General features: G+C 37.4%; 2 protein-coding genes across 2 annotated transcripts in view; both read right to left on the minus strand.

Annotated features, from left to right (window-relative positions):
• The window catches only part of LOC121912934, a 183518-nt gene that overhangs the window by 74183 nt on the left and 83339 nt on the right, over nt 1-25996 (minus strand). The gene's annotated exons all lie outside the window — the stretch shown is intronic.
• On the minus strand, nt 22507-25529 carry LOC121912956. Its single transcript, XM_042435543.1, has 5 exons — nt 25449-25529; nt 24563-24673; nt 24093-24242; nt 23870-23962; nt 22507-23579 (listed from the first exon to the last, which is right to left on the minus strand). Exons 2-5 carry the CDS (start codon nt 24653-24655, stop codon nt 23274-23276), a joined length of 642 nt encoding a protein of 213 aa, XP_042291477.1. The 5' UTR covers nt 24656-24673; nt 25449-25529; the 3' UTR covers nt 22507-23273.

Here is a 25996-nt window from a genome sequence, read left to right on the forward strand (position 1 = left end):
GAAAACGTCCACATCATCCTCTACAGCCTCTCTCTCCACTGTCATATTTCACTGTTGTACTACTTTCTGCTTCCATCAGGTGAGTCCAGCCTCTGGTTCAACTGCATCAGAACATAATCACATGAAAATTCGATGAGTTACTTCTTGTAACTGTAACAATGAATCTAATGTCGGCCTGTTTTTCTCCTTTCAGGAGGCTCCAAACTGACTGGACTTTACTCCAGGTTTTTGTAGATCTCTGTGTCTTCTGTCTGTGCTGCAGCGACGACCTTCAAGTCTGAGACGTTCTCATACACAGAGGAGTCCAGCTGATGGAGAGAGATGACAATATAAGACTCAATGAGCCTCAATCATGCAATTTGCATATTGTTAGAATCTTTTAAATATTTTTAATAATAATGCTTCAGATTCAATTCTGTGTTGACCTTTAAGGCCTAAAACATTACTGACTTCTACTCAGCAAGTTTTTCTTTACATTTAAATTCACTTTATGATTTCATGTTGATAATAAAAGGTGTTCTAGTGCATTCATAAGTCAAATCATCATAACTGTATTTTAGGGTAAGTTCTGTCAATAAGGTCTCTCTCTCACCTCTCTAGTCTCTACAGGTTCATTCAGTTCAGTGGTGGAGCTCAGAGTTTTCTTCTTCCTGGATTGAATTCAACAAGAACAAGAACTTTAACGAAATGAAATTCATGACTTTGAAAATGTTTTAATAAGATAATAAAAGAAGGGATGTTTTCTCTATTGTTTTACCACATCCACAGACTCAACAGAAGCAGAGGAATCAGCATCAGGACCACCAGAATCACCACGATGATATTAATTATAAATACTGATTTCCCTAAAAATTGAGACCGACAGAAAGGAGATATGGCTTATCAATAATGTAGTATACAAGTACGTGTATGTGCATGTCTGTGTGTGTGTGTGTGTGTGTGTGTGTGTGTGTGTGTGTGTGAACATCAATGAGCATAACTTACCTGATCCAACAGTCAGATATAAGGTGGAGTTATGACGTCCTCTTCTGTTCTGGGCTTCACAGTAATAATTCCCACTGTGTTCAGGTCTGACATCAGTGATGGTGAAGATCTGTCCTGATGCTTTTGGTGAGTCTTCATTCTCCTTGTACCAGGTATAATTAGCTGCTGGGTTAGCATCACTGCTACAGGTCAGATTCACTGAACTGCCCTCCACTATCTCACCAGAGGGACTCACTGACACAGAGGGGAGCTTTGGAGCATCTGGGGGGCAATATGTATAGAGACCAAACAAATCAGTTATTTTCTTTGGGTTCATTTTTACGCATACAAAACCAGCAGGAGGAGACCAAAGAAAAAGAAAAAGGAATATTCAGAACAGACACATAAAACTGGAAGCATCACATTCACACCATGTGCAGTATACTGTATATTATCACATCAAATTCAAACATGACCTTGGTTTTAGCAAAGTTTGCTGAATGTCACATTACCCAAGTATCGCTGTGGTTGTACAGGCAGTTTCCACAAAAACTGTAATAAGAAACTTAATTTCATTAATTCATTCATTTATTTGTTAATGACAACTGTAGATCACTGACTGAATCATTTTCATACTTAGACACCTCGACTGTGAGCGTTTGTTCAACTACTGTACAACAAGGTCACCAATGTGAACAATCAACACTTCTGAAACTGAAGCTCTAACCGTAATGTTTAATGAATTTAATGTCAAGAGTAAACAGATTAAGATGCAACTCAATCATAAAAAGTGAAAAGTACTAAAAGTAATTTTAAATGTGTGTAAACAATCAGTGATTGATGGTAAAATGTTGTTTCAGGGTTGTGATTCAGTATCTCTGATGTTTCACTGTCCTCTAGTGGTGAAGCTTCAGTGTTGCAGATTCAGGCTTCATCACTGATGATGTGCTCTGTGTTACAGTCAGAATGACTGTGAATGAGTGAGTTTCCAACTGCAGATGTAAAACATTTTGTCATCTGATTTACACATAGATTTCTGTATCATGTTTTGATGTACTTTGCTTTTTACTTGTTTCTTAATACTTACAATAAACATTGTGATCAGCATGTGACTTCTTACATCCCATACTGATGCAGTACATCTCTTTGAACTCATGGTGGTGTATTCAGTGTCTTAACATGCACTAGAAGTGTGAGGAGATGCATCAAACCAAATGTCACACATCTGTCACGTGTCATGTTTTTTTTTTCTTTAGACACTAGACTGTGTGTACACTTAAAAAGAGTAAGATAATAAAAATGTCTCATTATTACCCTTCTGTCTTTAACTTACTAACAGGTCAAAACACTGATCTTTTATTCTATCTAACAGATTATATTAAGTCTTTTGAAAACAGTAAAATTTAGTTTTAACTTATGTGTTTACTGTCATTTGGCTCCTCATGCATATTCATAAAATAACAAACAGGAAGGAAATCGAGTCATTTAACATCCTGATATCTGACTTCTGCTCACAGATCACAGAGGACGAGCATCTTAACAGACAACGTCCTTCTCTGTTGTAAGTAGAATAGTTTACTGATATGATTATTACATGTTGTTTACATTATTTGATGTATTTTATTGTCTCTGAAGCCTCAAAGAGAGATGAGAGGAGCAGTTATGAGTTTAACAGCAGCAGCGAGTGGATTTGTTGTCTTCCTTCTCTCTGTGTCAGGTACTGTATATCTACATTTACATTGTAGGACATTTAGCTCACTTATTCAGAGCAGCATTAAGTGATTTTAAGAAAGTAAATATAAATTATCCCAGATCAGCACTTTTCTAGGTTTGATGTATGTGTGATACAGTATGATGAATAACTTTTAAACTCTACAACACCAAACATTCACTTCTGTTTATTTCTGTGTAAACTATAGCTGTTGAATGAAGCCAAAATAGTAAAAATAACATCAATATTTACTGCTGAACACTTTAATAATATTATATTAAGATGTTCAGCTGTGTCTGTGTCATGGGTGGTGGGGGTGGGGGTGGGGCCTGGCTAATAAGGTTTGTCCACCCTCCCTCCATGGATTGTAAGAATCATATATTTTTATACATGCATATGTATATATACATAGTTCTATGATGGTACAGCAATGCACTGAGAATTTCATCTCATCATGATGTTTTAATTCTATTTGGTAATTTCTGCACTCTGTACTGTAGAGCTGGACAACTGTTTTAGCTGTTACAGTTATAACAATTGCCCCTTCCTGTGAAAACTTATTGTCAGCTATTTTATTTTAGCTGCTTTCAATTGTTTTTCACACCTCATGTTCTGCATTTCTCTGTGGGTTTCACACTTAACTCAGCAACAACTTAACCAAAGAACTAACAGAGAGGAAACTAACCAAGACAAGCACAGACTTTGTAATGATTCATTTTCTTCTTCTCATCCTGTTCAGTAAAACCGCATTAATGCTCACAGGTTCAATACATTCTTGTTCCTTCACTGCACCTTCAGACTGTACGATGTTCTGTCTCAGTGCACAGAGAGATTAACTGAAAACAGAATTTAAAACTGTTTCTTTGTACTGTAAATTCAAAGTATGTATAAATATCTTAGGCCTTTTAAACTTTTCTATACCTGTGTTCACCCAGGCACAATTCAGAAATAACATAATGAAAGTCATAAAATAGAGATATAAAGTGTATAAAAAGTAATTGAACATGGTGAAAAATAATGAAACAGAACAAGTCTGAGTTTTAATGAAGTGAAAACAACATTGATGTACCACTGATCTGCTGATCCACTCAAAAAAAGTTAGTTAAATGTCTTTTTACTCATTTCATGTTTGATGGACTTGTTTGATAACACATTAGAGACACATTTCAGGTGTTCAACTTTTGCTTTTTTAAAACTACAACAAACAAGGGGAACTAAAGTAAAAACTTGCAGAATGAATGGACTAAAGCTGAAACACTCAGCAGTAACAAATGATAAAATATGATAAACAACTGATAAAATACTGTATTCCAGTTCAGTTCTAGTTAGATTGACGCACGATGAGGAACTTTGAATGACAATGACTGCAGATAAAATCATATTGATGCCATGATCCACTTTGTCTTATTCACTGATTCTTAACTTGTTATGAATGTGATTGTGGTTTCTGATGTGCTCTGTGTTACAGTGGTACAGGGTCAGAATGACTGGAGCGTGACTTACACTTCTACTCAGATCTGTGCCTTAAAAGGTTCAACAGTGAACGTAAACTGCACCTACAGATACCCATCTAGAATAAATGACCACGATACTGAAATTGAGAGAACATTCTGGTTCACTAAATTGAGTAATAATGAACCTGTGGATCTGAGAACAGACTCGGAGTACGCAGGTCGTGTTCAGTATCACTGTGATAAGAACGACTGCAGTCTGAGAATCACAGACCTGAGAGAGAGCGACTCAGCTGAGTACAAGTTCATGGTCATAACAAACCAAAGAGGGAGATTTACTGGTTCACCTGGAGTCACTTTGACTGCCACAGGTAACATTTTCATTGGAAGACTTAATGTAACTTCAAATGGTTAATATCTTGGAAATAGTATTGTGAATGTTTGTGTCTGAACATAAATGACATTTCTGTCTTTCTTCACATATACAGATTATACACATCTCCAGGTGCAGGTGATCATATCAACATCCGATCCTTCCTGGCCAGAGCTGAAGTGTCACAGCAGTTGTCGTCTACCTGATGGTTTTTCCTACATCTGGTACAAGAATGGACAGAGAATTTGGAGTGAAAAATCTTCTTCTTATTCAGCCAGCTTTAATTCTGGACACAGCTATTCCTGTGCTGTTAAAGGACATAAGGAATTACCTTCTCTTTCAGTTTGTGAGTTTTCTTCAGAGTCTTCCACTTACATAACAAAATCTTGTGGAGTCTTTTATCTAAAGTTCTGTACAATGACTTCATGTATTTCTAATATGAGCGACCCCACTGCCTCGTTTGTTATTGGCACCATGTTTTTCTCATTGAGCTCTACAGGACCTCTACTGCTGTCAGTATCCCAACAACAATACAACCTGCTCTATGTTACTGTGGCACCAATCAGCCACAGACTGTAACTGTTAACTTGATGCACATTGTTCCCGGTGTGACTTTATATGGATAAAGCAGAACTTGTCAAAGGCTTTGTTTATATGTGGTCTGTGAAATCAAACATTTCTTCAGGGGAGAAATATTTAATCTTTAAGGGGAAAGGTGTTATGACCTTGAGGTCGTATGAATATTTTCTATGTATTTGTGTATGTGCTTTAATCTCCTCAGTGCATGTTTTGTGGTTTTCTCTCACTCTCTGGAGATCCTGCTGTGGTTCCTGTTTGTGTATGATGGGCTGCAGATGAGCTCGACTGATTGGCTGATTGAATGGATGTGACTGTGTAGGTTGTTCCAGAGAGCTGATTGGTTTCAGCCTCCAAGCTTGCAGTTTAAAGGCTGGCTTCCCCTAGCTCCAGTGGGCTCAGCTCTCTCCACTTCCAACCAATCTGCCTGCTAGCATGTTTGAGTGTGAAATGTTATGTACATAATGTAACCCAGCCTGAAGCTAAACTCTTTTAAAACAAACCTTTAAAAGGCTGTAATTCTCTGTTGTTGGTGGTTATTGGGAGCTGGGAAGAGGGGAGTCTCATCTTCCATGTTGCATCAGGGTTTTCCCTTGGCTGGGTTGTAACAAGGCTGCCCAAACTTTTGCATACATCTGTAGATCTTATCCTGGAGACAATATCCTCTGTGATTTGAAAGGATATGAGGATTATAAGTCTCTTTCAGTGTGTGAGTTTACTTCACTGTGTCACTTTTGTGTCACATTTTTGCCAAAGGTAACAAGATAGCATGTAGTTTGTGATATGAGCAGCCAAGAAGGGAATCACCCACCACTCACGTTATATCTAACATTTGATCTCTCACTTATTTATGAGCAAGTGACCATTTCAATATTCAATCCTACTGTGAAATGACATCCTCATTCTAAACCTAAAACATGTTCATTTTTTGTCTTCCAGATGCTCCAAAGCTTCCCTCTGTGTCAGTGAGTCCCTATGGTGAGATAGTGGAGGGCAGCTCAGTGACTCTGACCTGTAGCAGTGATGCTAACCCAGCAGCTAATTACACCTGGTACAAGAAGAATGTAAATCCAGACCTTCAACCTCTCAGTAAAGAACCACAGCTTGTCTTCAGCTCCATCCAGTCCTCTGACTCTGGAGAGTATCACTGTACAGCTGAGAACCAGCTGGGGAAGAGGACATCTGAATACATCTTTATTGATGTGAAATGTGAGTGAAACAGCTTATTTAAAGGATCATACCAGTGGTTTACATATAATTTGTAGTAAATTGACAAAAACTTACATATTATTGCACATAACTTTCTAAACCTCACTGCAGTTTTTCTTTTTTGTTTGAATATGTTTTATTACCATCCAGGCAGCCATTGTTTTTCTATTCATTTCATAACAGAAAGGAAATCAGCTTCTGTCTACACTATTGAAATAACTGATTTGTGGCAAAATTAACCAGTGGACTTCCTTCCACAGCATTTCTTCTGCAGCTCATGAAGCCACATATGAGGAAATGTGGAGCCTTCATTTGTTTCTCTGTAATGCACAGTAATATATATATTGATAAATTAAATAGTTAATTAAAGCCACAAGCAGCGATGAATGGGCCCTTGCGCCTCCACGCACGTCGTGTAAAGTTTGGTGCAGACTGGAGCATTTACAATAAAGTTATAGCAACTTCCTCTGTCATGGCGAAGCATCAAATCTCAATGGTGTGAGGATGAGAATTTTCTACAGGGTGAGACATGTCTGTCTTGCTCGCACCTGTGTCATCAAAATTATGCAAGTTTTGGGCCCATTCCCTTGAATTTCAATTAGTAAATTGAAAACTCTTGATGAGTTTTTGTGTAAAACAAATTATTTTCCTAATTTTCATCAAGTCTATTTTTAGAAAAGGAAAGACTTTTAACCCACATGACCTGGTCATGTGGGTTAAAAGTTTGATTGAAATGTGTACTGTCAGGTGTGTGGAGACAATAAGTAACTGCAGCTGGACACAGAAAAATACTCATATATTTGAATGGAGAGTGTGAGCGAACCCACACCTTTTTGAACATTTACTGCTTCCACATAGTTTTAGATACAAACTTCATTTGAACTTTAAATAAGTCATGAGACCTTGACCTACAAATCTTGAATTTACATGTTTTTTCTATCTTTTATTGTTTCTGAGATATTAGAGTGTGAGTTTTAAAGTCTTTTCTTGCTCCACTTTATAATGAGTGTGTATTGCGAAAAGTTTCGCAGCACTGAGGGAGTGACATCACCAGGAGCAGTTGGAGAGGAGGATTATAAAATAGGCTTTTTGTGAAATCTCCTCTTAAATCCCATTACTTCGGCCAAGGCTTACATTAAAAATCATATTTTTTGGTAGGGAATTTCATTGCGAATCCATTGATACAGGTTTGAAAGTGGTCAGACTTATAATTTAGATGTCAGAAGCCTCTGTTTGACACAAAGTTCATGCCTATAGATTGCCTCCCCATTGGTTTACATTATAAGGTGTGATGTAGCACTGCAACTTTCAGGGCTTATTAAATCCAAACCGTTCGAGTTATTACAAAGTTTTTTACAACTTTTTTCAGCATAGTGTCATAAGTCACCTATTAAAGTTTGAAGCCGATACCATTAACGCCCTCAGAGGAGATAGCGATTGTTCGGGGGCCAAAATTGGGGCAAAGTCTTATTTTGAAAGGCTAATAGGGTCCAACAATAGGGCCCTCACCTAAGGGCGAGGATCCTATTGTTGTAGTTTTAAAAAACTTTGTAATAACTCGAATGGTTTAGTTTTAATAAGCCCCGAAAGTTGGAGTGCCACATCTCACTTTACAATGTAAACCAACGGGGAGGCAATCTCTGGGCATGGACTTTGTGCCAAACTGAGGCGTCTGACATCTAAACTATAAGTCATCCCACTTTCAAATCTGTATCAATGGATTTGCGATGAAAATTCCTACTAAAATATGAGTTTTAATGTAAGATTTGGCCAAAGTCATGGTATTTATGAAGATATTTCCACTAGAAGACTGCTCTGAAATCCTGCTCTCAATCTGACAGGGAGAAGGAGGGAAGAAAGGTAGGGGATGGGTGTGACAGTTGAATGTAGCTCGGTTTTATAGGATATAGCAGCAAGGTCTATATTCTTACAGTACATTATATACAAACTTTGTATGAAGTTTGGAGTTATTATCATTTATTTTATTTTACAATAATTGGAGGTCTTCTATGTATAATCAGTAGTGGGGATGACCTATGAGGGGAAGGGAAAAAATGGAGTGAGGGTGACTGTTAAGTGATAAAGTGCAGTAAAAAAACAAGCCTAACCCTTTTGTAGCTCTGTACTGCAGTTTTTCCTTTATTAAGGCCCGAGCACCTAGCAGTTCGCTCACACTCTCCCTTCAAATATATGTGTCCAGCTGCAGTTACTTATTGTCTCTGCACACCTGACAGGACACATTTCAATCAATCTTTGACCAGGTCAAAGTCTTTACTTTTCTAAAAATAGACTTGATGAAAATTAGGAAATTAATTTCTTTTACACACAAACTCATCAAAAGTTTTCAATTTATTTATTGAAATTAAAGTGAATGGGCCCAAAACTTGCATAATTTTGATGACACAGGTGTGAGCAAGACAGACATGTCTCACCCTGCAGAAAATTGTCATCCTCACACCATTGAGATTTGATGTTTCGCCATGACAGAGGAAATTGCTATAACTTTATTGTACATGCTCCGGTCGCACCAAACGTTACATGTTTGTAAAGTCAGACCTGTCAGCCCAAATCTGGAGACATCTACATGCCCGTGACAGAAGTCCGTGGACTGCACCACGCCCTAACATGCGCAAGGGTGCAAAGGCCCGTTCAACGCTGCTTGCAGCTTTAATTAATGTTAGATTTGGCCTAAGTAATGGGATTTTTGAGGATATTTCACAAAAAGTGTACTCTAAAACCCTGCTCTCCAACTGGTCCTGGTGATGTCACTCCCTCAGTGCTGTGAAACATTCCGCAATACACACTCATTATAAAATCAAAGGAGGAGCAAGAAAAGACTTTAAAACTCACACTCTAATATCTCAAAAACAATAAAAGATATAAAACACATGCAAAATCCAAGATTTGTAGGTCTTGTGACTCATTTAAAGTTCAAATGAAGTTTGTATCTAAAGCTATGTGGAAGCAGTAAATGTTCAAAAAGGTGTGGGTTCGCTCACACTCTCCATTCAAATATATGAGTATTTTTCTGTGTCCAGCTGCAGTTACTCATTGTCTCTACACACCTGTCAGTACACATTTCAATCAAACTTTCAAAATAAAAGCACATCACACTTGTAAGAAATATCCCTCATTTTTAAAAAGCAAAATGATCTGATACCGACGGGCCAGAGTGCGAGGTACCAACCAACGCTGCTTGCAGCTTTAATTTGGGATTGTTATCCAAGTCTTTCCCTTTTCCAGACATTTATGATGAACAACCAGTAATGAAGTGTTTTGTTAAATGTAAACATTTGTCTTTTGGAATGTAACAGTCAAACATCCAGTGTGACATGCTGCCCCATTTAACTACTTAGAACTAAATATTTACCTACAATATGTGTTACTGTTGTAATACACTCCAATTTATTCTGTGTAAATACATCTCCAGATGCTCCAAAGCTTCCCTCTGTGTCATTGAGTCCCTCTGGTGAGATAGTGGAGGGCAGTTCAGTGACTCTGACCTGTGGCAGTGATGCTAACCCAGCAGCTACTTATACCTGGTACAAAGAGGACCAAACAGTGCTTCAAGGGCAACAAGGAAGTTTTCATTTCACCTCCATCAGCTCTGAGGACAGAGGGATCTACTACTGCAAGTCTGAGAATCAATATGGACAGATCAACTCTTCATTTCTATTCATTGATGTCCAGTGTAAGTACAAAACATTGACACATCTTTTAGGCAAAGGATGGATTTACAAGTAGCTTAGAGTAGGATGATTTGAGCCAAATGGGACATTCAACCAACTACTGTATTGTTTCTGGGAGAGCAAAGACAAGATTGGTCATGTGACCATAAATAGCAACAACAGTCAGGTTTACTAACACTATGATGGCAAGAAAATTATAGTTTAGAAAGGCTAAAAGTTCAACATACAGTAGACTGACTTAAGCTCTAAATTGATTTATGATGCAAGTTGTTGGAAATGATAAGACATAGTTGAGTTGAACCTCTCACCACAGCTGTGGTTTGTTTGCAAAGATGGAGCGAGCATCAGTAATAACAATAGTTAAACCTTAATATCTTACAGTTGGTAATGAATGAAAGTCACATCGTTTTCTAAAAAGCCTCAATGTGCATAATGTGGATTTTTTATTTCTTTCTTACTGTGTATGCTAAATGTTCAACCCACTCTGCAAAGCATTTTCCTTCTGGGATAATAATGATAAAGTTGGTTTGTTATATGACTTTGGCACCTCCTGCTGGTAGTTCAAAAGAATGTGGCAGACACCAATTTGTCAAAATATTTCAAAAAAACATGTGCCACCAGAGTCTTTGAAAGATGCAATGATCACATTAAAAGCAACTTCACATACACGACACAGTTTTCTTCATTATTCCTCCAACATTATGCATAATAATATTAATGAGATGCATCTCCATACATGTTGTCCTCCAGATGCTCCAAAGCTTCCCTCTGTGTCAGTGAGTCCCTCTGGTGAGATAGTGGAGGGCAGTTCAGTGAATCTGACCTGTAGCAGTGATGCTAACCCAGCAGCTAATTATACCTGGTACAAGGAGAATGAAGACTCAGCAAATGCATCAGGACAGATCTTCACCATCACTGATGTCAGACCTGAACACAGTGGGAATTATTCCTGCGAAGCCCAGAACAGAAGAGGACGTCATAACTCCACCTTATATCTGACTGTTGTGGCAGGTAAGTTATGTTCATTGATGTTCTCTCTCTCACACACACACACACCTTTATACTGAATTTAATGATAAGCCATATCTACTTTCTGCCGGTCTCAATTTTTAGGGAAATCAGTCATTATAATGAATGTCATTGTGGTGACTCTGGTGGTCCTGATGCTGATTCCTCTGCTTCTCTTGAGTCTGTGGATGAGGTAAAACAATAAAGAAGACATCCTTTCTTTTATTTTCTTATTAAAACATGCTCAAAGTTTTTAAATCATGAATTTCATTGTGTTAAATATTTCTTGTTTTTGTTGGATTCAATCCAGGAAGAAGAAAACTCTGAGCTCCACCACTGAACTGAATGAACCTGTAGAGACTGTAGAGGTGAGAGAGAGACCTTATTGACAGAACTTACCCTAAAATACAGTTATGATTATTTGTCTTATAAATGCACTAGAACACATTTTATTATCAATATGAAATCATAAAGTGAATTTAAATGTAAAGAACAACTTGCTGAGTAGAAACCAGAAATGTTTTAGGCCTTAAAGGTCAGCACAGAATTTAGTTTGAAGCATTAGTATTAAAAATATTTTAATAATTCTAACAGTATGCAAATTGCATGAATGAGGCTCATTGAGCCCTATATTGCCATCTCTCCCCATCAGTTGGACTCTTCTCCTGTATATGAGAACGTCTCAGACTTGAAGATCATCACTGCAGCAGACAGAAGACACAGAGGAGCAGGAGGACGTGGAGTAAAGTCCAGTCAGGTTGGAGCATCATGAAAGGAAAAAAAGGCCAGCCGAGAGAGAGACTTTATTGACAAAACTTGCTCTATAATACAATTATGATTATTTGTCTTATAAATGCACTAGAACACATTTTATTATCAACAGGAAATCATAAAGTGAATTTAAATGTAAAGAACAACTTGCTGAGTAGAAGTCAGTAATGTTTTAGGCCTTAAAGGTCGACACAGAATTTAGTCTGAAGCATTTTTATTATCATTATTATTATTATTAAAAATATTTAAAAAATGTCTAACTTTATGTAAATTGTATGAATTAGGCTCATTGAGTCTTTTATTGTCATCTCTTTCCTTCAGCTGGAGTCTTCTGTGTATGAGAACGTCTCAGACTTGCAGGTCGTCACTGCAGCACAGACAGAAGACACAGAGATCTACAAAAACCTGGAGTAAAGTCCAGTCAGTTTGGAGCCTCCTTAAAGGAGAAAAACAGGCTGACATTAGATTCATTGTTACAGTTACAAGAAGTAACTCACCGAAATTTCGTGTGATTTTGTTGTGATGCAGTTGAACCAGAGGCTGGACTCACCTGATGGAAGCAGAAAGTGGTACAACAGTGAAATATGACAGTGGAGAGAGAGGCTGTAGAGGATGATGTGGACGTTTTCATGTTCAGTTTTCAGCAGCAGCAGCAGGTAGAAGTGAGCAGCACAGACAGTCAGTAACAGCATGTAGCAGAAGGTTTGAGAAGAATGTGCTGATGGCAGCTTGAACTGAATCATGTCGAATTGTCAAACATGATTGATTGTTTAGATCAGTTGAATGTCAGGTGGTGTGTGTGACTCAACTGATTTATAATTTACTGAGTGTTCTGTCTGAACTAATGCGAGCTTATTTTTTTCTCTGTAGAGTTAGTTATATTACAGATATTTAGGATTAGAGCTGTTATGTGAAATGCTGTTTTAAATGTAAAAACACTGTAGACTGAAGAGAGAGGCTGTAGAGGATAATGTGGACGTTTTCAGCAGCAGCAGGTGTGTGTGTCTCATAACTGTGTTTATGTATGTTGAATGTTCTGTCTGAGGTAATGCAGGCTATATTATTGTACTTTATTCCTTTTTCCTTTTTCTATATTACAGATATTTAGGATTAGAGCGGTTATGCAAAATGTTACTTTAATTGTATATATAATAAATCACTTTTGAAGAATCCTGATTGGCCTCCTGGTTTGCACCTATCCAGGCTCACAAATCTCATTAAGTCTGTTCAGAACAAAGACATCAAACTGGAAGCATCACATTCACACCATGTGCAGTAAACTGTATATTTTTACACATCAAATTGAAACATAATCTCGGTTCAATCACACTTTGCTGAATGTCACATTATCCAGGTATCGCTGTGGCTGAAAAATGTAATTGTGTGGGAGCTGCAGCTCTTTATTTATTGTCTGAAAGCAATCACACATTGTTCTTCTCACTCTTTATACTTGTTCTGTATTCCGTACGTTTTTTGCCACGTTTCAACTGCTGCATACTTTGTGCTATAAAAACCATTCAACTGTCAATCTGTGCAACTCATTCAGCAGATGTGTGCTTGTATTTTTCTGAAATGTAACATGTTTCAGCGATTTTATATAATTTTTTTAAAACATTAAAATTTATAATGGCAGTCTATGGGACGAACCGTCCAACCGAGTTGGAACCTTGGTCACTTTGACACTCAACTGCTCGGACGTCCCTTATCGTACGGACGCCATTCAAACTTTAAAATGTTCACAAAACTTTGAACTTTCAGAGTTATCGGATTGTTTAGTGATATCTTTTATATTTTTTCAGCAATTTAAGCCAAATGTCAGGGCTTTTTCAGACTTTTTCAGGTCTCACCAGTGTGTCATGTGATCAGGCACAGTGGAGAGCACAGATATTTTTAGACCAGAATTTATTTTCTGAACAGCTATCACTTCCACAATTTTAACTCCTCAAGCACATATCTTGCCTCAGTATGTTGCCACAAGCCTCCTCTCTCTCAAAATGTAAATACATTTCACATAGGACTTATAGTTTTTGAGATCTGAACCTTAATTGATAGAGAGTCCCTGTCATGTTCTCATTGACTGCAATACAGTCTGTAGGATGTGTGTCTCCTCTCACTCCAGTTTCTTAAGCTTACAGATTCTCTCTTCCTTCAAAAACTTTTTACATATATCATTCATTCTCATGTTAAACTAGTCTTGCTTTCATTAATGATATACAAATCTCTGGGCTTCAAGCTCTAGTTTGAGACAAATACATTTTCATCATCAAAATGGAGATTTTTTCCTCTCATTACTGGAAATGTCTGTTGGCTCAGTGGTTTAGAACACTGCTCTCATGATCAGCTGTCCCTTAGGTGACAAGATTGTGTGTTTGATACCTGCTCACTGCAGTGCTCCTCATAATCTCATTTACAAAGTTGCTTCACATCTTCATCCTGTACCATAGTTCAATTCCACTCTAGCTTACCTTAACATTACTACCTAAAATGTGGATTGATATGCTTGTTAAAGACATCTTTTCCTGTGCGATATAGCATGTGTGATTGGTCTGGTGGTTTAAGGTCATGTCATTTCTGAGCTCCTTTCAGATCCAAAGGTTGTGAGTTCGAGTCCTTCTTAGGGCGGAACTCAGTAGAGATGAAGGAGTCCAGGTGATGTCAATCTGCTTAATGAACTGAGCTGAACTGCTTTTTTTGTCAATTTCATGCAATTGACAGAGTAAACACCAAAATCTGGCCTGGTATTGTTGTATGACATATTAGCTCAATGCATAGCATTTCTGTCTTACAAACATGAGGGTCTAGGTTCAATTCCACCCATTGCTGATTTTAATCTTGGTAGATTTTTCAATACTCTTCAGCTTCCAGTTATGCAATCTGAATCCGCTTTCAATAATCACACGCAATTTCTACAGAAATTTGACACTCAACTGCTCGGACGTCCCTTATCCTACGGACGCCATTCAAACTTTAAAATGTTCACAAAACTTTGAATTTTCAGAGTTATCGGATTGTTTAGTGATATCTTTTATATTTTTTCAGCAATTTAAGCCAAATGTCAGGGCTTTTTCAGACTTTGTCAAGTCTCACCAGTGTGTCATGTGATCAGGCACAGTGGAGAGCACAGATATTTTTAGACCAGAATTTATTTTCTGAACAGCTATCACTTCCACAATTTTAACTCCTCAAGCACATATCTTGCCTCAGTATGTTGCCACAAGCCTCCTCTCTCTCAAAATGTAAATACATTTCACATAGGACTTATAATTTTTGAGATCTGAACCTTAATTGAGAGAGAGTCCCTGTCATGTTCTCATTGACTGCAATACAGTCTGCAAGATGTGCGTCTCCTCTCACTCCAGTTTCTTAAGCTTACAGATTCTCTCTTCCTTCAAAAACTTTTTACATATATCATTCATTCTCATGTTAAACTAGTCTTGCTTTCATTAATGATGTACAAATCTCTGGGCTTCAAGCTCTAGTTTGACACAAATACATTTTCATCATCAAAATGGAGATTTTTTCCTCTCATTACTGGAAATGTCTGTTGGCTCAGTGGTTTAGAACACTGCTCTCATGATCAGCTGTCCCTTAGGTGACAAGGTTGTGTGTTTGATACCTGCTCACTGCAGTGCTCCTCATAATCTCATTTACAAAGTTGCTTCACATCTTTATCCTGTACCATAGTTCAATTCCACTCTAGCTTACCTTAACATTACTACCTAAAATGTGGATTGATATGCTTGTTAAAGACATCTTTTCCTGTGCTATATAGCATGTGTGAGTGGTCTGGTGGTTTAACTCCTTTTAGATTGAAAGGTTGTGAGTTCGAGCCCTGCTTAGGGCGGAACTCAGTAGAGATGAAGGACTCCAGGTGATGTCAATCTGCTTAATGAACTGAGCTGAACTGTTTTTTTGTCAATTTCATGCAATTGACAGAGTAAACACCAAAATCTGGCCTGGTATTGTTGTATGACATATTAGCTCAATGCATAGCATGTCTGTCTTACAAGCATGAGGGTCTAGGTTCAATTCCACCCATTACTGATTTTAATCTTGGTAGATTTTTCAATACTCTTCAGCTTCCAGTTATGCAATCTGAATCCGCTTTCAGCAATCACATGCAATTTCTACAGGAACTGCATTTTCCAGTTATTATATATTATTTTTCCGTTTTTCGTTGTCTAACTAGTCCTACACAATTTGTCTTATCAACTTCATTTCAATGTCAAATTGTACATCCCCATAAGGAGATGTATGCTATTACTTTTCTCAGCTCTAACATATTGCGTTGATTTTATATAATTTTTTAAATCATTAAAATTTATAATGGAAAGTCAATGGGAGCAATGTTTGAAGGCTCATATCTCAAAAACTAAAAGAGCTTAAATCTTCAAACTTGATTGACTGGTACACTGTGCCATTTTTGCACAGTGTATTCCTTGGATGGTACCAAGTAGACGGATATATGCCACTCCCATTTGCGCCTAGAAAATTTTTCTGCCATTTTGAATTTTTTCAAAAACACATTTTTTGCTGCTTTTGGCACATTTTTCATCCAATCTTCACCAAACTTGGTACATACCATGTTAAGATCATTATGAGCAGAGCTTTTATCTTCATTTTTTGGTATCACTTACCGCTTGTCTGTAATTGGTTACCAAACTTTCAAGGCGTTGCCTGATGCATTTAATGAGCCATAACTTTTCAATGCCTATTCGAATCGACACCAAATTTGAGAATCTTGCACATATAATGACAGTGCACCATTATGTAAAATTTGATACAATTCTACCCACAGGGGGCACTACTGTAATATTATAACATGATATTTCTACAGTTCTGTTGTCTTCAGTCAAATGAAACTTGGTACACAAGTTCTCCATGTCAATGTGTACGACATAGTGAAACATGGTGCCAATAGCTCCACCTTGTGGCCATTAGTGAAACACCACCATACTACTTATTAAGTTAAATATCTTTTAAATTCAACAATCCATGATAAGCAAATTCAGCAAAATTATACAAACAGGGATGTTTAAGAAGTGTGTGGTATTTGATACAATTTCACCTGTAGGTGGTACTAAAAAAATTTGAATAATAATTGCTGAAGCAGAAATTTGCAGCAACAGTAGCAATAACAGGAATGGCAGCAGCCGGCAGTGGCAGCAGCTGCGTCTGGCAGTTTGCAGCTCCCACACACAATTTCTTTAGAAATTGCAGACTTTTCTAGTTAGAATTTAATTTCAGTTCCCTTTCCCTGCAGCAGAGGGCGACAGTGTGAACAAAGTTTCAGCTTTAAAGGGCAAGTTCACATTTTTCAAGTCTGTCTTAAAACAGCAGTCAGATGCCCATATGAACATTGAAACAGGTGTTGCTCACTGTAATCATTCCTCCTGTTCATACTGACCATTAGAAATTCTCGTCCTGATGCTCTTACAATGTAAGCGATGGGGGACAAAATCCACAGTCCTCGTTTTGACCAAATTTATATTTAAAAGTTTATCTGAAGATAATATGAGGCTTCAGATGTCTGAGTTAGTCCAAAACAGTGGATATATTCTACACTTACAGTCTTTTTAGTGAGAAATATCGTCTTTGTGTCTCGATGGACAGTGTTTTCCTGTTCAGCTGCAGTGGAGGGATCGTAACAAAAAGAGGGAATTTGGGACTAAAACACAATAACAAAAGATATTGACTCAGTATGACTAATATGGACAGCTGAAGCTTCATAATGGCTTAAAATAAACTTATAAATACATTTTTTCACAGAAGGAGGACTGATCCCACATCACTTACATATGAAGGGATCTTTATGGTTAATATGAACAGGATGAATGATTACAGCAAGAAAATGATGATTTGGGATGTTGCTAAAATGAAGATGCACAGACAGTTTGTATTGAAGGAGACCTTAATTGTCATGCAAACTGTTTATATCTGAAACTGAAGCTCTAACTGTAATGTTTAATGAATTTAATGTCAAGAGTAAACAGATTAAGATGCAACTCAATCATAAAAAGTGAAAAGTACTAAAAGTAAATTTAAATGTGTCTAAACAATCAGTGATTGATGGTAAAATGTTTTTTCGGGGTTGTGATTCAGTATCTCTGTTGTTTCACTGTCCTCTAGTGGTGAAGCTTCAGTGTTGCAGATTCAGGCTTCATCACTGACATCGCCGCTGTCTGCTTTAAAGGGTCCGTTCACCTGAAAAACAAACAAAAAAAAATCAGCATGTGAGTTCTTACATCCCATACTGATGCAGTACATCTCTTTGAACTCATGGTGGTGTATTCAGTGTCTTAACATGCACTAGAAGTGTGAAGAGATGCATCAAACCAAATGTCACACATCCGTCACGTGTCATGCTTTTTCTTTAGACACTGAACTGTGCCCACACTTAATAAGAGTAAGTAAAAAATAACTGCAGTGACACTGAACTGTGCTGCATTTTACGTCTTGCACTTGACTTCAATGAGGAAAGAGACAAATCTCAATATAGTATTGTTACACTTTCTTTAACGCTCAGAGCATGACACACTCACACTCGATACAGACATACAAGCTGCTGTAGAGGAGTGAGACCTAAAGAGTGGGGTTTTTCTTTCACACAGGAACAAACTGTTTTCATGCACAAACATGATTTCTATGGCTGTCACTAAGCATACTAACCTTTCACAAGTTCATACAAACATTTATACATATTCATACAGTATGTTACTGCCAAAACTTAAAAAGAGGAAGTAAAAACTAAAAATGTCTCATTATTTCTCTTCTATCTTTATAATGCTAATATGCCAGAACACTTGTCTGTTATTCTCTCTGACATAGATTATATTAAGTTTTTAGAAAACAGTAAAACTTGATTTTAACTTATGTGTTTCCTTGCATTTGGCTCCTCATGCATATTCATAATTCTAAGAAAGAGGAAGTCAGTCAAGTGTTTTAACGTCCTGATATCTGACTTCTGCTCACAGATCAAAGAGGACGAGCATCTTAACAGACAACGTCCTCCTCTGATGTAAGTAGAATAGTTTACTGATATGATTATTACATGTTGTTTACATTATTTGATGTATTTTATTGTCTCTGAAGCCTCACAGAGAGATGAGAGGAGCAGCTATGAGTTTAACAGCAGCAGCGAGTGGATTTGTTGTCTTCCTTCTCTCTGTGTCAGGTACTGTATATCTACATTTACATTGTAGGACATTTAGCACACTTATTCAGAGCAGCATGAGGTGATTTTAAGAGAGTAAATATAAAATATCCCAGATCAACACTTTTCTAGGTTTGATGTATGTGTGATGCAGTATGATGAATAACTTTTAAACTCTACAACACCAAACATTCACTTCTGTTTATTTCTGTGTAAACTATAGCTGTTGAATGAAGGCAAAATAGTAAAAATAACATCAATATTTACTGCTGAACACTTTAATAATATTATATTAAGATGTTCAGCTGTGTCTGTGTCATGGGTGGTGGGGGTGGGGGTGTCTAGCTAATAAGGTTTGTCCACCTTCCTTCCATGGATTGTAAGAATCATATACTTTTATACATGCATATGCATATATACATAGTTCTATGATTGTACAGCAATGCACTGAGAATTTCATCTCGTCATGATGTTTAAAACCTTTTTGGTAATTTCTGCACTCTGCACTGTAGAGCTGGACAACTGTTTTAGCTGTTACAGTTATAACAGTTGCTCCTCCCTGTGAAAACTTATTGTCACCTATTTTATTTTAGCCACTTTCAGAAGTGTCTCTCATTTCATGTTCTGCATTTTTCTCTCTGGTTTTCACACTTAACTGAGCAGCAACTTGACCAAAGAACTAACAGAGAGGAAACTAACCAAGACAAGCACAGACTCTGTAATGATTCATTTTCTTCTTCTCATCCTGTTCAGTAAAACTGCATTAATGTTCACAGGTTCAATACATTCTTGTTCCTTCACTGCACCTTCAGACTGTACGATGTTCTGTCTCAGTGCACAGAGAGATTAACAGTAAACAGCATCTAAAACTGTTTCTTTGTACCGTAAAATCAAATTTGTATAAATATTTTTGGACTTTTAGACTTTTCTATACCTGTATTCACCCAGGCACAATTCAGAAATAGCATAATGAAAGTTATAAAATACAGATTACATTTGAATTACATTCAGCTTTGTCTGCGTCATGGGTGGTGAGGGTGTCTAGCTAATAAGGAAAAATAATGTGAATGGTGAATATGGAGCTTTGAATGACAATGACTGCAGATAAAATCATATTGATGTCATGATCCACTTTGTCTTATTCACTGATTCTTAACTCGTTGCTCTGTGTTACAGTGGTACAGGGTCAGAATGACTGGGGAGTGACTTACACTTCTACTCAGATCTGTGCCTTAAAAGGATCAACAGTGAACATAAACTGCACCTACAGATACACATCCAGAGTAAATGACAATGATACTATGGTTGAGAAAACGTTCTGGTTTACAAAAGAGAGTAATGGTGTGTATGTGGATCTGAGAACAGACTCACAGTATTCAAGTCGTGTTCAGTATCACTGTGATAAGAACGACTGCACTCTGAGAATCACAGACCTGAGAGAGAGCGACTCAGCTGAGTACAAGTTCATGTTCATAACAAACCAACCAGGAGGGAGATTTACTGGTTCACCTGGAATCACTTTGACTGTGACAGGTAAAATTTTCATCTGAAGATTTATAATTTAATTCCAAACTGTGAACACAAGTGTATGTGTGAATGTTGACAGTTAAGTTTAAAATCAAGTCTTCTCACTTTTTTTTTCTTTATTCACATATGCAGATCTCCAGGTGCAGGTGAGCAGATCAACATTCAATCCTTCCCGGGCAGAGCTGAAGTGTCACAGCAGCTGTCATCTACCTGATGGTTCTTCCTACATCTGGAAGAAGAATGGACAGGACATATCGGGACAAACATCTAATTCTTATTCAGGCAGCTTTGATTCTACAGACAGTTATTCCTGTGCTGTGAAAGGACATGCGAAGTTCCCCTCTCCTTCACTATGTGAGTTTACTTCACAGTCTTTTACACCATCTAGTGGAGTGTTTTAGCTAATGTATCAGAACTGAATGTGTCATAAATATGGATATCACTTCCCTCTCTGTAATGGTCCCATTATGCTCATGGGATACTGCTGTAGGTATCCCAACATCAATGCAACCTTCAATATGTCATAATAATATTAAATTAATTATCATAATAATATTATGTTCATAATGTCTGACAGCTATAGGCTACATAGATAAAAACACATACAGGAAAAGTCATGCACACATAATGCTTAATGTTGGAGACATCAAGCCTCAAGCTTTTTCAGCATTAGCGTGTTCTGTTGCACCTGTCACCACATCAAACAGTGTTGTCACAGTGTACTGACACACCCTGGAGTGCACTTCTGCATCAGAGTTTAAACCACTAGAGGGCAGTAAAGACAAGGTTTCAGCTGGTGTTAAGTTGCTCTTTTAAAGAAAAAAATGTACTGTGAAATGTATGTAGTTTAGTTCTATAGTTTATTTAAGTGCATTCTTAACTGAAAGGAGTAATGCTAAATACTACATTTCCCAGAGAGCTATGAGATCACTTGAAACCCTACAGTATACATGGCTCCACATCTCATGATTATACATTTCCTTTATCAAACTGTATCTAGATTAATCATCAGTTTTTTGAATGTATTGATCCTCACATGACATTAAATTAAAAACTTCAACATTGCATTATTAATTGCATTTTGTGGTACTCAAGTGTAAAACACTCTTTATGTTTGCTCTTGTGTTGGTGCCATAAGCTTCATAAATAAGTCTCATGTCCTTCTCTGAGGTGGAAAGAAGGAGGCCCATGCAGTATCACAGCAGGTTTACATACTGAAGGACCTTCATGACAGAATAAAGTCTGTTCTCTGATGTTGTTGTGAGTCTGATTGCGGATTCTGTCGTGCTCTGTGTTACAGCGGGTCACTGGGGAGTGATGTACTCTTCTACTCAGATCTGTGCCTTCAAAGGATCAGCAGTGAAGATAAACTGCACCTACAGATACCCATCCAGAATAAATGACCATGATACTGAAATTAAGGAAACGTTCTGGTTTACTAAAGGGCCTGATTATGACCCTGTGAATCTGAAAAAAGACTCAGAGTATTCAGGTCGTGTTCAGTATCACTGTGATAAGAACGACTGCACTCTGACAATCACAGACCTGAGAGAGAGCGACTCAGCTGAGTACAAGTTCAGGTTCATAACAAACCAACCAGGAGGGAAATATACTGGTTCACCTGGAGTCACTTTGACTGTCACAGGTAAAATTTTCCATTTGAAATGGAACAAAACATTAGTTCAGGCAGAGCACAGAGCTTTACCAGCTGCTTGGCTACACTGTAAAATGTAATTAGTTGGCGTTACTCAAAAAAAATATGCAAACTCATTGCCTTAAACTAACTGAGTTAAGTAAACTTGATTAAGTTAAGTATATGTAACTTACTAAATATAAGTGTGCAGTACTTGTGAGAACTTGTTTATAATAAGTTTACTAAACTAAACTAAACATGATTATTTTGAGTTCACAGCTCTTGAATTAACTTGCTGGTTATGACTGCATTGGACTTAAAATAAGTAATTTATTGTAACTTTATTGTATTGAAATTAACTTGTCAATTCTGAGTCTTCAGTACTTAAAATAACTTTGTTATCATCTCTTAATTTGAAAGAAAAAAATACTGCGAAAAAGAATGTCATCTGCATTCAATTTATTTAAAACGTGTACAGAATTAACAGTATGCAGATTTTGTGCTCACAATTTTTGATGGATTATGTGCTGGTCACAGTATCCAAATATCCAACATATCACATTTCTTTTAACACGTTAATACCTGAATTCACAAGGCACTATTGTAAAAAAAATTGAAATGAAATGAAAATGTTTTCACGTCACTCTTGAACATTTCAAAATGCTAAAAGCAAACCTCTCTTCCTGTCATAAAAACATTAACAGTATGCAGACTTACTGTGAATCTTAACACGCACAATTTATGCTGGATTACAGGTATTTGCTGGCTAGATCATCCAACATATCACATTTCTTTTTAATCAACATTTTAACATCAGAATTCACAAGAAGGCATTATTGTAAAAGCACTCAACAGGTCTGAGTATCAATTGAACAATGAAATGATGATTATATTTTCACTTGACTCTTAAACAGTTCAAAATGCTGTTTATAAAAGCATCAAACGCCTCTTCTCTGTCATAAGAACATTAACGGTATGCCACATTATCCAACATATATTTCTTTTTACACAACATTTTAACACCTGAATTCACAAGAGGGCACTATATATACCACCAGCATAAAAGCACTGAACAGATTTGAAAATCAACTCAACAAATAAACTGCATCTAGGCAGCTCTTAAAATGTTCAAAATACTGTTTAGTTAAGGCATCTCTTCTCATGTCTCTGTCATAAGCAGTTCTTGAGTGCTACCTCACATCTGACTCCTCATTCGTCAAACAACATGTTTTTAACTGTTAACAGTTTTGGGGGGAGGGCTTTGTTTCCCAAACCAAGCATTACACTTTGAATGAATTTGAATGTGTTTCCAACACATTTTGGGTAATCGAGGTTCAAGGCATATGTGAGGCCAAATATGAGGCAAAATGCCTGTGGCAAGTCCCGAATTTTGTCCATCACAATACCTCCCTCAAGGACGATGGCTGTGGACACGGGCTGCTCAGGATCGTCTTCACTTAGGATGGTCAATACACCGACTGTGACATTGTCTATGGCCTCATCTTTCGTTGTCTCCTGCAAGGAAACAAACAATCAGCAAAACAATGTGTAGTCAGGAAGTATTTGGATAGTTAGACACTATGATCATTATAAACTATACACTAAGATCTGCGATGGAGAGACAAAAAATGAACAATAGAATAACAATCAATAGCTACAATAACACCCTCTAAATTTGAAATGAAGTGAAAGATAAGACAGTAAAGGAAGGCCTACATTAATGAATACAGGCAGAAATGTGAGGGACATATATCTTTGATGTCGGTATTACAAGTGAATATACTGCATTTTGTGCAAGTACTTACAAAACATGTCTTATAGAACTTGTTTGGGTCATCACCAAAGACGATGGGAAGGCCTTTGAGGACCACGGAGCGTCTTGCAGTTACATCCGATGACTTATAAGACAGAGACAGAAAACATCAATTAGAATAAAAAAAGTCAGACAAAGAATGAAAATGTTGGTCTGTAAGTGTATGTAGATGAGAGTAAGAACTTAAAACTTAAATTATTAAATTAATTTCTTACCAAGTTGGCCATTAACTCTTGAATCTTCAGTCCAGCAGCTCCCTTTTTTGACTGCAGGAGTTCAATGATCCGTGGAGTGTGCTTGTCAAGAGACTCAAAGAAACTGCTTTCAAGATGTTTGGTGGCAATTCTGCTAAACTCTGCAAAGACCTAAGAAAAAAAAAGTAGGGCAATGGGGTAGTGGGGGGGCAGTGAGAATACCATTTAAGTATGGTAAAATCACACACCATACTATTTCATATAAAACTGAATGACATCAATAAATTCTCACTGTAAGAGCAAGAGTTCTTTACTTGAAAAGAACATGTTAACGCATAAACATTTACAAAGACTTATATCTTTGTGAATCTGCAGTGAATTTATTCTTTCTCAAGTTCAATTTTTATTTTGTTTATCTTATCAAACCTGCTTTCAAATATGCAGTCAAGAGTAAAAACTCCCAGTGACCATTCATGACAAAAATAACTTACCTCGGTCCCGACCGCATCACTGTCGTGCTCAAATGGCGCTAAAGAACACCCACTCGAGTAATATTGCTTAAGTGAACATGACCCACCAGGCATGCACCCTCATGGTTTCACCTAAAAAAAAGCCTACGTTAGCGACAACAACAAAAGCACCTAATTTCACTGACGTTTTGGGATTTTACAACTTTATTCTACGTTTGACAGTCGTGTTTTGCGAGTAACGTGTCCTTGCATCTCCAAGCTAACTTAACTTCTAAGAAAATAACCCCCCTTCCCCCCACCCCCAGCCCTAGACTTGTACTGTGTCTCAAATCACATACTTCTGTACTTACACTTAACATTTTGAGAAAGTAAGTGCGTTCACACTGAGAAGTATGTAAAAATACACTGTGAGTACCCAGATGTTTCACTCAAAACAGTCAAAAAGTTGAGTGTGGAACTATGGACACTTCTCACCCTTAATGGCCGCCATCTTGGCTACGTGGGGGGGGGGGGACTACTTTTCAAACTGAAAATCACCACATCACACAAATGTAAGTTATAAATGTGTTTTGAGCACTAAGCACCACTATACTGTTGTTGGATATAAGCCATCAATATATTTTTTGGGTTGATTTAGAGGTCTGTAATTATTTGGTAGCACAAACTATAAATGCTAACGCTAGCGATTGCTAACGCTAGCTAATGCTAACCCCAAATGACGGATAAGACTACACAGAGACACACGTCCTAACATCGTACATGATAGATAATGTTATCCATCGCTCTATCGATTGTTTTCTGGTCGGTTTCATCGAAAACAAATGCATTGGCCGGGAGAACTGTTAGCGAAACAGCAGAAAATCGAACACACTTGCATAGTTCCCCTTTTAGTCAAGCATGGACTCACCATATCAATGTTCCAAGCAGCAGCAGAACGATAAATCCCAAAATTGAAATAATGGCCGTTGCAGCCGTGTCCAAGTCCAACGACATAGACATACCGCGCCAAGAGGCAGGTGGTTGATGATCTGTGCAGTGCGCATGTGCAGCCGTTGAACCGTTAGAGGGGGGGGGGGGGGGGCTGTAGCACTGTGGCACTGCCAGCCCTGGTCGTTCAATAAAGTTGTACCAATAATGTTATGTAAAAGCAAGAAAAGAAATTAAGTAAAAAAAAAAAAATAAAAAAAAAAATAGAGGAGCATTTTCCTGTGTAAGTGTAAGGAGGTAGAAATAGGAAGTAACTTAACAAGAAAAAATACTTTAAGTGCCAACACTTCTAATATGTAGGGTGTTTAAGTATAAGAGTAAATGCACATAGTTACATGTAACTAAGTACATTAACTCATGAAAAGGCCTAAGTTGCCAGGACTTGTTTTTTCTAAATCAATACAACTCGAGCATACTGAGTTTGGAAGGTTTTTCAACTACAAAGTACAGGTAACTTATTCAAAATGA

Source organism: Thunnus maccoyii, chromosome 2 (genome assembly GCF_910596095.1).
Source record: "Thunnus maccoyii chromosome 2, fThuMac1.1, whole genome shotgun sequence".
NCBI classification, from domain to species: domain Eukaryota; kingdom Metazoa; phylum Chordata; class Actinopteri; order Scombriformes; family Scombridae; genus Thunnus; species Thunnus maccoyii.